This window comes from Chenopodium quinoa, unplaced genomic scaffold, assembly GCF_001683475.1.
Source record: "Chenopodium quinoa cultivar QQ74 unplaced genomic scaffold, ASM168347v1, whole genome shotgun sequence".
NCBI classification, from domain to species: domain Eukaryota; kingdom Viridiplantae; phylum Streptophyta; class Magnoliopsida; order Caryophyllales; family Amaranthaceae; genus Chenopodium; species Chenopodium quinoa.
In genome coordinates this window covers 1,839,155-1,853,520 of record NW_018742681.1, presented here as the reverse complement: position 1 = coordinate 1,853,520, position 14,366 = coordinate 1,839,155, and the positions used below count along the sequence as shown (strand labels likewise).

At 35.6% G+C, this 14,366-nt stretch overlaps 2 protein-coding genes across 3 annotated transcripts in view; one reads left to right on the top strand and one right to left on the bottom strand.

Annotated features, from left to right (window-relative positions):
- LOC110722399 (thiosulfate/3-mercaptopyruvate sulfurtransferase 2) overlaps positions 1-3,309 on the top strand; it is an 8,193-nt gene extending 4,884 nt beyond the window's left edge. Inside the window, exons 9-13 of one of the 2 annotated variants that reach the window (XM_021901666.1) lie at positions 679-760; positions 930-993; positions 2,384-2,451; positions 2,649-2,787; positions 3,089-3,309. In XM_021901666.1, coding sequence (XP_021757358.1) covers positions 679-760; positions 930-993; positions 2,384-2,451; positions 2,649-2,747 — 313 coding nt within the window. In that variant the 3' untranslated portion in view covers positions 2,748-2,787; positions 3,089-3,309. Of the gene's footprint in view, positions 1-678; positions 761-929; positions 994-2,383; positions 2,452-2,648; positions 2,967-3,088 lie in introns of those variants that run through there. The other variant, XM_021901665.1, reaches the window with a different exon arrangement.
- A 2,922-nt stretch (positions 3,310-6,231) lies between these two features.
- On the bottom strand, positions 6,232-14,284 carry LOC110722398 (VAMP-like protein YKT61). The gene is made up of 6 exons (XM_021901664.1): positions 13,979-14,284; positions 10,920-11,017; positions 8,990-9,094; positions 8,815-8,880; positions 8,054-8,140; positions 6,232-6,622 (listed from the first exon to the last, which is right to left on the bottom strand). Exons 1-6 carry the CDS (start codon positions 14,169-14,171, stop codon positions 6,572-6,574), a joined length of 600 nt encoding a protein of 199 aa, XP_021757356.1. The 5' UTR covers positions 14,172-14,284; the 3' UTR covers positions 6,232-6,571.
- Between the last annotated feature and the right edge of the window lie 82 nt (positions 14,285-14,366).

Sequence of the window (14,366 nt, the reverse complement as noted above, 5' to 3'; positions counted from 1 at the left end):
TTTCTTTCTTTCTTTCTTTCTTCTTTCTTTCTTTCTTTCTTTCTTTCTTTCTTTCTTTCTTTCTTTCTTTCTTTCTTTTTTCTTTCTTCTTTCTTTCTTTCTTTCTTTCTTGTGGCAATAGTTAATGAAACAGCACCTTTGACCACAGACCTGCTACAGCTCTAGCTACCACCTTTTGGTGTGCGTCTCTTTCTTGTTTCTTTTTTTAAAAAAAATTTCCTTACAAATATTGGGGCTCTTTATTTGTGTACCTTCCAATTTTAATCATGCACCTGGAGATAACTTCTTGTGAAAAAACAGGGTTTTATAAAAAGAACATCTCATCTTTATTCAAACACCTGCAGTTCAAGATAATTTGCATGAAAATATTAAAAATATAACATGCAGGTATAGCTAAAACAACATTCACTAGGAGAATGATGCCCAAGTATGCCCTGGGTAGCACAATATTATAATTGTAAAAATTTGAGAGAAAATGATTAGGGATTTGGTATATGATGTGATGTTTTCTGGTAGGGTTTCATAACTGTGTTGTGAATATTCAATTCAGCTAGTTAACTAATTAAACATTTTACATTATTTAGTTTATATTGACATCCTGATAGGAAGTGATGTCCTTAATTAAACAAGATATCCTTCTTTCTGAGCATAGAGTTAATAATTTTTATGTCTCTCCAGGTTTGACGGAACTGTACCTGAGCCACGAAAGGGAATCAGAAGTGGTCATGTGCCAGGAAGCAACTGTGTTCCTTTTCCCAAGGTGCAAATTTGTGGTCATATACGAGTAATTTGTAAAAATTAAGTTATTGGTTGTATGTACCATTGCTACAGTTGAATAAAGAAGATCATCCATTTGGCTAACAAGAGCATCATGTCTATCAAATGTTCTGTATGCTTGATAATAAATTAAGCTTCTTGATCTTCTGCAGATGTTAGATTCATCAGGAACTCTATTATCTGGTGATCAGCTGAAGGAAAATTTTGAACAAGAAGGTTGTGATTATCTTGTCTTTCTCAGTCTATATCTAAAACTTGTGACAAAAGCTTTTCTTGATGCCATAAATCACCTAATATTGCTTTGAGATACTGTTTTGGGATTTCAGGAACCTTTTGGTACCAGAATAACCCCAATTGTATACTCCGTTATTCATTTGAATATGTTATCTTTATTAGTGTGGTTCCCAGGATGACTCAGCACTATCCTTTGCCCAAAAAGTCAAAATCTTGTTATTAACTTATGCAGGTGTTGTTGCATTACAGTGTTTTGTGTGTGTGTGCGTGTGCGTGCGTGCGTGTGTGTGTGCGTGTGTGTGTGCGTGCGTGTGTGTGTGTGTGTGTGTGTGTGCGTGCGTGTGTGTGTGTGTGTGTGCGTGCGTGCCTGTACGTGTGTGTGCGTCGTGCGTGCGTGTGTGTTATGTAATGATAGGATACACTTTGATCTTTCTAGACATAGCCTACATATGCACCAAGTGTGGTGATTGTTTCTAATCTTATATTGTTCTTTCGGCATACACAATTTTCTTTTTAGGCAGAACCTCACGGTTCAGAGTTTAGATGTATGTGGGGGTGGTTTAGTAAATGAATTTCTATTTGGAACAGTATTATTGTCCCCTCATTTGTGAAGAGAAGCATCTTCTAATTTCATGCCATCTTGGTTGTCAAAATGCAGATTTGCTACTTAGGGAGGAGCTAATTAATGAGTAGTAGAATCGTGTGGCTCATTCCTTTGACCCTTGAGGCCTTTTTTTTTTTCATATATTCTGTTGATCTGGCTATCTTTTTTCCATTGCATAGTCACAAGAGCTGTCAAGAATCAAAATGTAAATGACCATTAAGTTAAGATTTTTTTAAGAAATAAATAATTAAAACCTTGCAATTGTATTATCTCTTATGCACTCGCTGTTCTTAAAGGTCTTATTTTATCTGCATTGGGTGAGATTTTGGTGCTGGCTAAAATAGTAAATTGCATTTGCTTTTGGTTTTGTAGATGGATAGGTTGCTCTTTTGATGTGTATTCTAATATTTGTTGTCTATTCTGTTTATCTTTTTGGTGGAATTTTCTGTTTAGGCTTTGAAAAATTTGCAAGCTTTGCTCTTCTATCTGTTAGGATTTTAAATTTTAAGGCTTGGTCTTGTGTCATGCTGTTACTTTCTTGACCTTTTTTGTGTCCCCGATTCCTTTCTGAATCTACATGTTCATTTAAAGTCATGCTTTTGGTCACACTATGCATTATGCATGTATATGGCTGGAAATTACATAGTTTGCCTAGGTCTTGGGTACTTATGTTGAACAAGAACTTCTTTGTCAAAATCAATGCGTGCAGCCTTACCTACCTGTAATTTTGTCATGGTTTTAATCTTTTATCTACTCTTACATGTACAGGGATTTCTTTGGATCAGCCCATTGTGACATCGTGTGGTACAGGCGTAACTGCTTGTGTTCTTGCATTGGTGATTTCTCTTTCCCTTCGATGCATATATCATAATGATGCAAGAGAATAGTTGTGGCTGTCCGGCTATTTCTTTGAGTAGTACTGTATTATTTAGTTTGTAAAATATAATAGACAAGTTCAGTCCTAAAACAGCGAAGATGTGGTAATAAATTCAGAAATGCAGTGCTGGCTAACAACTGCACCTTTCTTTTTCAGGGTTTGCATCGACTTGGGAAAACTGATGTAGCTGTTTATGATGGCTCATGGACGGAGTGGGGTGGGAATTCTAACACCCCTGTTGAGGCAGCGGCTTGAGTGTTTGGCTGACTCTCAAAAGTTGTATCTAAAGACTTGATCAATAGTCAAATTGATGAACTTTACACCCATTTTCCCTTGGTTCGTAGTACAGATTTACTTTTTGTAACTTAAATGACATAATGCAGAATAAAGTTTGGTTAGTCTTGAGAGTTGGGTTATTATGTGAAAATCTTTTCAACAGTCTGATAAGAACTTTTCTTTTTGGGGTTGAGGCAAGAAGGCTTGTGTTTATATATTTTTAATGAATTGAAATCATTTTTATTTATTCTCTATTTTATTTCCTCTTTACAGTTTGAAGGTTAAGAAAATTTAAATTAATAGTAGGTGGTGTTTTAGCTACTAGTCATAGTTCAAAGTGTTGGCTGCACCCAAGCTATAGTTTAGAATGTTGAGGAAAATTTATGTTAAATAATAGTAGTTGTTCTCAAAAGTGGAAATCTAAATGGTAGTTGACAAAATTTCCGATACTAAATAAACACAATTCAAATAAATTTACACCATAATGTCAATTACATACCTGACGTATAAGGTTGAATATAATGTTTAATGTATCATTTAATTATTGTGGTTAAATGAATATCAAACTTAATGGAGTAAAGTAATTGTTATTAGTATTAAAATTAGTTAAAATAGTTAATTTTATGATAAAATGTAGCATTATGTATATTTTTTTCACATGTAAGTGGGATTCTACGATTCGATTCTATCGATTTGATCCTGCCTCCCACAATAATCTCAACTAGGATCACGATTTTGATAACTTTGGTAAAAATTACTCCCTACCATAGTGAAACGTTTTTCCTGAACATGCATGTTAATGCAAAACTTTGACCAATAATATATCTTTAAGGGAAATTTTGTATTTACCACCCACTAATAACCCACTTATTGATATTATCATCCAAAATAAAATTTATTTTAAAATACCATCAAAGAAGACAAAAAATTTTGATTTCACCACCAAATTTGTTGATTTTTAGAAGTTTTAGGGGTCATTTTTGTCCTTTAATTTGAGACCAATTTGAGCTTAAATTTGGAAAAAGAATCGAAAATGCTTTATAATATATTTAGAGGCGGACCCACCTTTAGTCATGGTGGGTCCGTGACATAGCATTATTTTAAAAAAAGATTCAAATTTTAACATGTGAATAGGATAGTCAGACTACTACTTCTACTCATATAGTCCTAAAAGGCCCAAGTCCTATAGTCCTAAGTACTTTCACATTAAATCATAAAAATCTAATTAAAAAAAAATTAAAAGAAGGAATCTTTGTGGCTTTTGTTAGATTTTCCAATCTCTTTCCTAATTTATTTACCTTTTTACTTCAATATTTCCCCCTTGACAATTTTTTTTTTTAAAATAAAAAACCAGTCTCTACGATTTCAAGCGACAATTCACGACGTTTTCACTATTCCCACATCCACTGCCGGTCGACTTCAAGATCTGCTCCACGGCTCTGTCGACTACCCCATCCAATACAAAACTCATGTAATTTACCAACCTTAAATCACTAATTTTAAAATTTGAATTTGGGCATTTTTATGAATAATGGGTGTTCTTGCTAAGTTATTCCTTATTGAATTATTTCCTTATGCTAATTGCTTTAAAGCTTTATGTTGTTGTTAATTTTATTGTTCTAATTCTATTTATAAAGCTTATAAATCATTATTTAAAGGTATTGCTTTGTATAGATTATTAGCTATATTCAGAATTTGGGTTTTACAGATTAGTTATTGTATAAATTGTGTAATTGACTAATTGTTGATGAAAATACTATTGAGAATAGGTAACTAAAATTGCATTGCTAAGTAATTCAATGTTAGTAGGAAATTAAAATTGCATTGCTAAGTAATTCAATGTTAGCATGAATGTTTGAATGCTATTGTAATTTGTAAATTGTTATCAAAACATCAAAACTCGTCGAGAGCAATTGTAATAGTTGTAAAAAATTAACTATTTGGTTGTAATATGGATATTTAATACTTTTAGAATGTTTTTTTTTTTTTTTTTTAATATTCATCACTAATTATTGATTGGTATGCGGTGGATGGGTGACGATGACACAACACTCCTAAAATCCTGGATTCGCCACTGATTGCATTTGCAATGCAAATCGAGATATTTTTTTGTATGCAAAAATGAGGCATTTCCTATCATTTTTTTTTGTAAATTTTGACATCAAATCGAATCTAAAGGACAAAAATGATCCCAAAATCTCTAAAGAGCATGTTTAGCATGAAAATCGAAGAATTTTATTTTTAAAACGTTAAATTTAACGGATTTTTTTACCGGAAAGTGTTAAATGGTGGTGAAATCTAAATTCTTTGTCTTTTTTGGAGGCGATTCTAGATAAAAATTTTCGTGGGTGGTAATATTAATAAGTGGGTTATTTATGAGTGGTAAAATACAAAATATCCTATCTTTAATTATCAATAAGTAAAAGTTATACAATTGAATATTAATAAACTATTCATTAAGACGATTTCAAAAAGTACCCACAAACTATATTTTTTCTTATGTATAAATCACTATTATTAGTCAAAGTGGATTAGGTGAATAGTGCAAAAAGTCATAACGTTAAAACTTTAAAAATACGAGGATGGGGAATGGAGTAATGTGGGTGAAGGAGTGGTGGAGCAACAACGGTGCGGTGGTGGAGCACAAGTGTGGTGTTGGTTGGTGCTAGTGTGGTTGTGGAAGTGGAGATGTAGGTGGGGGTGGTGTTGAGCGGGTGAAGAGTTTGATGGTTTCATGGAAGAGAGAGATGAGATTCATTTTTTCATTCCCTTTCCCTTATCTAAACAAACATCATAGAAGATAAGACTTATCTTTCCTTTCTCCCCTGGTCCCTTTCTTGATATTCATACCTTTTCCTTCTATTTTACCAAACGCCTCCTAATGTATTACTCCTTAGAGTTAATATAAGTTTATCAATGTAATAATTCTTGGGTTATTTATCTAGGGTTTGATTTGTAATTTTGTGTGGGTCTAGTTAGGGCAAAAATGCAAAATATGTTCTGTTTTGTAAATGAAGTTAACTGGAATTAATTGACGTGAAAAAGCAGACATGAAGAGGAAGTTCTCAGTTCCTTTTCGGTTTTCATTATCTTCCTCTTCTGTGAACACAACCAAATACTATCATGGTTTTGGTCGAAAATAACACCCAAAACATCAAAATGTTGTAGATTATCACAATTTTTTCGAAAGGTTAATTCTTCCCCTTTTTCTTCCCTTTTTCCTAGGGTTTTTGTTTATATATAATTAACTATGAAGCCGGTGAATTACTGTTGTCCCAACTCCCAATAATGCGGTGCTTCTAATTTTTCATCTATGAAGCATATGTCCAAAAAAAAAAAAAAAACACACCACCCCTCTACCATATTGTTATGTTAAAGTGATCTAGCTACAAGGTATCATTTAAAATCAAGGGGTAACTTCTTTGCAAGAATGTATGTACATAATAATTTTAAAGCAAGAATGTATTCACATAAGTTTTCGCCATTAACCTTGTAAAGAGATACACATAAGTAGTAGATCACATATTAAAATCACAACTTCTCTACAAACAAACATCGATAAATCCATCTGGAATGTGGAGATGCACAAGCTGACATCTTTCAACTATACGTTACAAACTACAATAGTAAATCCAGGAAAGAGAAGGGAGAAAATACAAAAATAAATTTCACGAATTCCATTCCACAAAATATAATAGGTGATTTGTATGAACAGATGAAAGTCCCCATTCTTCATCGTCTCCACATTTGTATGTTGAACTGTCTAGAGCAGCATTAGTTGCATATAATCCCTCTATAAAAACTCATAATATTGTACAGCATGAGTTGGTCTTCTTTGCTTGCTTGTAGAACATCTGTGCCAAAAACAAAAATTTGTTACCGTAAGTTATCATCATGGCATTGTAGTTGCAATCAATAAAAGATAAAGATTTTTCCCAACACTTGAGCTACAACGTCACAACCTTGATGCCCCCGAAAAGAAAAAAAAAAAAAATTTAATTTAAGCTTCAAGCTAAATAAATTCTAGTTTGTCATGCATATCACAATTTCAATTTAAACAATCAAACTAATTATCATAGATAACAGATAAAAGTTCTATAGCCAATAACATTGCAGCGTGTTTTGTGTGTGGCTGGCCACACCATGTGGTGTGACTAACATCCGAGTAACCCCTGACTGACTGAGTGTATCCCCTGACCGAGTGAGTAACCCCTAAGTGACAATGTGGCAGGCCACACCGTATGAAAGTTTGTGATAACACTGAACTCATACTTGTTAAAAACACAAACCCAAACTCCTATTCTCATTCTTTAATTATTTATTTCCAACGCTTCATTCTTCCATTCCTAAAGTCCAAAAGAAGGTGATTTCACACCTAGCATTGTTTAGGTTTGATGTAAAACATTTTCAATGCAAAACTAGTTTTCATAAAAAACATATTTGCAAGGAAAACCGCAATTGCAAGTTAGTTTACCCTTGTTTGGCTCCAACCCTAACCCCCCCCCCCCCCCAACCCCAATCTCTCCTTTTCTACCTACGTACTCCTATATACTTCATAATTGTTTTTCAGAGTGTTAATTTCAGATCCTTTCTGGACTTTTCGTCTTAGAGCTTGTTTTGAGTAAAATCTCCAAAGAGAAAACCAAGACTACTGCTTTTTGCAGGTACCTGTGGGGTATCTTTATTGCATCCAAATATCTAAATCTCAGTATAAATCATGAGAGCTCTGATGGAATGTACAATGCCAAAAAAAGCTGCAGACAATTATTCCGCACATCACACACACACACACGAAATAAATAAATAAACAAACAATATTATTAGTTTGAGTAATTGATTTAAAACCTTAGCTTGCACATTGACACAAGACAAAACATTTAACCTTACTTAATAAAGAGATTAAATGATCCTAGAATAATAAAATGAACAGTTTATCTTGAATAATTGATTAATTTCCTATCTTCATCTGTGAAAAGATAAAACACAAAATTATAGGAATTTATTTTTGAGGCTTGTGGTTATAAAAAATAACAGTTAATTTCTCCGATAAAATTGCCACCAAGGTACAATATGGATTGGCAATGGGACACCTATGCGATAGATCAAGAGACAGTCCTCCCACATCTTGCAGAATGTAGGGAAATATAAAGAGCAGCAAATTCTCAAACACACGCATATCTGGCAGAAGTACAAGGAGCAAACACCACTTGCAAGAAATATATACATACAAGCAAACACCAAACTTAAAAATAGCTAAAAGTTACGAGCAATGATCTAATAAACACCTGTGATGCAGCACTAAGATCTGAACTCTTTTCTACCAAGCTATCCAGCCTTTCACCACGCTCTAGGACACTATCAATTGTCTTATGCTGCAGAAAATTGGAAAAAAATAATTAATAAAAAAATAATTATTTAAAATTATCAGGCAATCAAATTGAAAGAAATAAAAGAGAGTACTAAGCAGACTCATTCCTGCAATAGTGCCATTACACCTACCAACAATGACCTTGTATGCATTTTGACCATGAAGCACCCTATATTTCTTATTTGGTTACCCAATCATCACATTGCAGAAAAAGGAACTGTCGGATGAGCAGTATTACAGTTGCAAGTATATATATACATATTTTAGTAATACATGTCACACACAAAAAAAAAAAAAAAAAACCCTCTTAGCATTGACATAGCTTTCTAGGATTACCAAATCTTTTCAGATACCTACACTCAAATGGTTCAAATTTGATATTACATGACCTAAAGTTGCTGCTTTAATTAATGAAGGTGGGCAGAGACTGATAAAAGCTTTTGTACCTAAAAATGTATGTAACAAAACAAAATGGCACAAATTCAGTAGACCAGTACATGTAAAGGCATGTATATGTGAAGCAAGGCAATGCAAACTTTTAAGAGTTGGTGCCAAGTAGATAATAAGGTTAATAAAATAAATGGAACGTAAGATACAAGCTGTCAAATCACAGTTTTAGCAAGCAAAGGACATATTAAAATAGGCTATGTTACTCAGATGACAGTGCAAATTTCATACAAGAATAATCTTAGTTTCATCCAGCTCCCTTTGAATCTTCAGTAGCTTATCAGCTTCAGCTGGGTCCTGTAGATTAAGTAAGGAAACCATGATCAATTCTGTCTCAAATAGCATATACATTTAAAATACCTCAATCAACATAATGGTCTAATTAAAAATGCAAACACAGAAATACCTGGTACTTGGCCAAAGCCTCATTCAAATAAGGCCATGGTTGTGTGCTATCAGAAGTTACTCTTTTCCATGAGTCACCAAATGCCTTTTGGTATTCATCTAACACCTATACAGCATTAACATCAATAGCCATCCATGGATTGAAGTAATTCAATTGCTACGGTTACTTTGTCAAATTGTCAAAAAAAGAAAGAGAAGGGGGGGGGGGGGGTGAGGAGCACAAAACATGCATTAGAATATAATAGTGTCACTAACAATACCAGCTGAAAATTTGCAGATCAAATTATCTTAAACTAAAAGTAGATAACTGTAAATAGGCAATAAATAACATAGGATCCTTATTCCAGCATCTGCAAGAAGGGGGAATACTAAGGTGGGCATTGCTACAGTTTAAACTGTGTTACAATGAAGAACAAGTATTTAACTTAGTTCGTACGGCGTCTTAACTCACCAAAAGATTCATAAAATATTAAACAAAATTATACGTAGATCAAGGGGATATAATGTTACCTAATGAACCCCCACCCTCCATGAACCACAAACTGAATAGCAAACCCATACCAAATCTAATACTAGTAAATTGGCTTGGAGGATACGATACTCAGAATTATAATTACAATAAAGCATACAACATGAATTCTTAAATCTATTTTACAAGAGTGATTGGGGGGTAAAGGAAAGATAAACATTATCAATGAAATGGGGAAAACATTAGAGAGCAAATGAGGAAGGAAGAAACTAGTAAGCACACACACCAAAAAAAAAAAAAAAAAAAAAAAAGAGATTAAAGTGTGAGATAATCTAGAAGACAGTCTTGTATGTGTGTGTGTCACGCGTGAAAAATAAAAAAAGAAAACAGAGATTACCGTTGTGAGATAATCCAGATGACAGTCTCATGTGTGTGTGGATGTGCGCGTACGCGTGGGGATGTGTGTGCGTGTGTGCATGTGTAAGCGTGTGTGTGTTTGTGTGTGTGTGTGTGTGTGTTAGGAGATACTACCAGCTAGCACAGTTGCAGATAAAGATACTAACCAGCTAGCACAGTTGCAGATAAAGATACTATCAGCTAGCACAGTTGCAGATAAAGATATTACCAGCTAGCACAGTTGCAAATAAAGACCGACAAGTGCAGCTAGGAGATACTACTAGCTACACAGTTGCAGATAAAGACCGACAAGTGCGGTTAGAAATCATAGGAGACGACAGCAGGAAATGTGAAGTAACTGTACACAGACACACCCAAACATTTCAACAAAGCCTTACAGTCTAAATTTTATTCATAAAAGACTAAGTTTTTACCATTTGAACCCTTGATCTACAAATTAGTAAATTACTTCATAAACTGTCAAGAATGGATGAAATTCGGAGACACTTCTTCATCCCCCCCCCCCCCCAATCACTCTTCTGACAATCGGGAAAGTATTAGAATAGTGGGCACATCAATAATTGTATATGCCTGATTGTTATGTCAGCCAAGCTCCTATGGCCATCTTCATTTCAACGATCAAGAAACCAACAAGGCCCCCAATCAAAATGGATCTTAATGCCAAAAAAGTCCACAAGGTTTTATCCTTCCATTTCATCAATAGCTCATTCAAATAACAAGTCCAATTTAATTTTATCTTCACCTAATATAAAGCAATTGTTGGTTTGAAGACATGGTATGTGTCAACAGCCATGTTGCTAACCCCAATGTTACACATATTCCTGGGTTACACATGTCCCTGTGTCACCTACTGTTAGATCAATTTGACAGACAATACTTGATGAGTTATAAAAGAGCCAAAAGACAAAATTATCCACAATTATGTTCAAAGTGTAAATTTAGCACCATTATGCACTTGTGTGAATATATAAGCAGATGAGATACCAGCAGAGGCTTATTGTCTACGCCATCAGAAAATAACTATACATGTAACAGGCCAAAGTACCTGGGTTAGCAGTGAAAATGCACTCCGGACTGGGTAGGGGTCATCCATAAAACCCAGTGCACAAAGGCCCCCTCTATTGTAAGCATGCACCTTGTATTCTGATCAAAAGAAGAAGAAAAAAAAAAAAAAAAAAACAAATGAGGTTCAGAACCAATATAAGAAAAATAAATAATAATAATAAAAATAAAAAGAAACTCAATCTCTCTCACACACACAAAAGAAGAAAAAAAATTAAATAAAAGCTAATACTGAACATAAATCTGACAATCTCATTAAGGGCTTGCTTGGATAGGGGATAATATATTAAGGGGGTAATAAAAGTCAAACTTGAAAAAACATAAGTAATTAGAGGTGGTGTTGTAGGGGGTATGGTGGTTACAAATGACATAAGGTAGTTATTCCATGAGGAAAAGAGAGAGATGGAGGAATTATTACCCTCATAATAAGGGTGATAGTTACACACCCTCCCCCTAGTGTAACTATTACCCCCAAAATGAGCCTCTTTCTACACCTCATACCACACCATCACTACATAATTTTTCTTACAAGCACACCATCATTATCTCCTCCTTCCCTATTTACTTTCATATTGCTTAGTTTGACTTTTATTACCCTAGTAATACATTTCCCTCGATACAAGCATGTCCTAAAGCTGAACAAGAAAAACACGTTAATGTTCAACTATTAGCATAATCCTTCAATCACACTTTCTTTTTGGCTAAATCACTCGTCAACCAAAACAGCAAACTCAAGTAACGACACTTGTAGCACTCATTCATAGGGCAACTGCCAACCGCTGAATTCATAAGCAAAGTGATATCAAACCCTAATAGCAATCCTGAACATAATTAAACATATACGTAGTATTTGACATTCCCATTATAGCTGAAACAAGGTAAGCTCTGTATAAATTTTCAATCATTCAACATATTTCATCAATCAAATTACTCTTTAGCTAGAACACTAATCAACCAAAACAGCAAACACGAATATGGTACACTTAAAAGGTGTAACTTAGAGGTCAACATCCAATAAGCGAAGCGGTATCGAACCCAAGGGTTGATGACCCTGAAGTTATGAGAGATCATCACCAGTCGCTTGACGTTCTTTCTGGTCACCTTTCTCCTATACCATCTTTCTGGCGGCGATGAAATAGTCTTTGAAACACAGCACTGTAAAGTTGCACACCCCCACCCCGCATAACTGCTTCTGCTCTTTGTCCATCAATGCTGTTATTTTCATCATCAATAACCACAAAAGTAGCAAGCCCAGTAGCTGCCCTTTCCTGTCTTCCTGAACATCCTCCTGTGAACTCTGCATCAAACTGAGCAGCATGTAGCACCCTGACTGACCCAAAAGTTATCCAAACCAGGAGGATTACTCTCAGCAATTCGCAAAAGAGAATACAAAAGAACCCATTCGAGCCAAGTCAGCAATTCGCAAAAGAGAATACAAAAGAACCCATTCGAGCCAAGTCATAATGTCATCCCATTTCTGATCTTTACTCTCGGTATCCCTCCAATCCAAAAACACATTCCTCCCTTTCATTGAATTATCGACGAATAACAAACTTACCCCTTTGAATATATCACTGAGCAGGGAAAACAACAACTTACCTTTACTCCCATGACTGCTTGTCACAAAGTTAGCATCTTCCTCAACATTTGTACTATTAAGTGCACACAACACCTTCAAACTCTGACAAGACAACATCATCCTCGAAACTGCGGTAGGACTAATATCAGTCCTCGAAACATCCAACCCAACTAAATTAGGCAACTTACTCCAAAGATGAGACACCAAACCCCATTTCCAATTAGAAGTCCCAGCAACAGATAAAAATCTAAGTGAGCCCATATTACCCAAAGCAGATTCATCAACTTTCAAACAATCCATAAACCCAACATCACACAAATTAACACAATTTTTAGCAAGGGCATCGATAGAGTCAGAGTCAATCTCTCTTACCCCAGATAATCTGAGCTTCCTCAACCTCGGGCAGCAAATGGCAACTGCCCGGATCGCATCACTGCTGATTCTCTCACAAAAATCAGGCCCCAATTCAAGACACTCAAGCATCTCATGCCGGGCAGCGATGACCGAAAGCGTAGCATCAGTCATTTTCCGCCAATTCGCGAGAAGTTCACTGAACCTTATCATTTAGAGGAAGGAGAAGTTGTAACAAGGTTTCCGTAGGTGAACCTGCGGAAGGATCATTGTCGAAACCTGCCCAGCAGAGCGACCAGAGAACATGTTTATCATGAACGGGGAAGTGGCGAAAGCCCCTTCCCCAAGTTGGGGAGGTGCTTCGCCTTGGCGGGGCATCTTCTCGGCACAATAACGAACCCCGGCGCGGTCTGCGCCAAGGAACATAAATACATGTGTGCCCTTCTGCAGCCGGTTCGCCGGTTGTATAGGTGGCACCAAGTCGTATATAACATTAAACGACTCTCGGCAACGGATATCTCGGCTCTCGCATCGATGAAGAACGTAGCGAAATGCGATACTTGGTGTGAATTGCAGAATCCCGTGAACCATCGAGTCTTTGAACGCAAGTTGCGCCCGAAGCCTTTAGGTCGAGGGCACGCCTGCCTGGGCGGCACGCATCGCGTCTCCCCCAACCCACCTTGAGTGGAAGGGCCGGAGGATGATGGCCTCCCATGCCTCACCGGGTGTGGATGGCCTAAATACGGAGCCCCCGGTTACGAAGTGCCGCGGCAATAACGGAAATTTCAATGAGCCATTTAATTTTTAAGCATATCATTTGAACATTAGAGCTGATCCTAAAAAAACTATTGATCAAACAACTTTGCTGAACTAATCATTTAAATTCAATTCCAAATCCATTAAATCAAGGCACAAACATTTCAATCAACCCAAAAATCGAATAATCCTAAACCCACCAAGCTCAACTATCCATAATTGCTCACAAAAACAGACAATCAACAAGATCAATTACGATAAAATCAATAAAAAAGAAAAACTGGATTTCGAAACTAAAATTGGAAACAATTATCATCAATAAAAGGAAAAAAAAAAGAAAAAAGAAAAAAAGAAACCTTCATGTTGAACAGATTGACGTTGGCCAGGAAGGGTGCGTTTGGCAACGGTACGAGAGACGAAGACGATGAATTCACGAACGCTGGATCTCTGGAAGAATCCGAATGTACTGACATCAGATGCATTTGCTAAGATTATCGGGTTTTCTTCGCTAGACCCGCATTTCAGTACCACAATTGCCGTGATCTTCATTCTCAGTTCTTGGTTTTCTCTCACTAGAGATCGTCGGTTTTCAGTTTCTCTCTCTACAAAACTCAGATGCTTCTTTTTTTGAAACCCACTCAGATGATTCTTATTAGCGTTTTCAATATGAAAAGACACGAATAATTTTATTTTTTTTTTTAAAAACTTTTATTTTATGGAAAGACGCGAATAATATAGAAAATT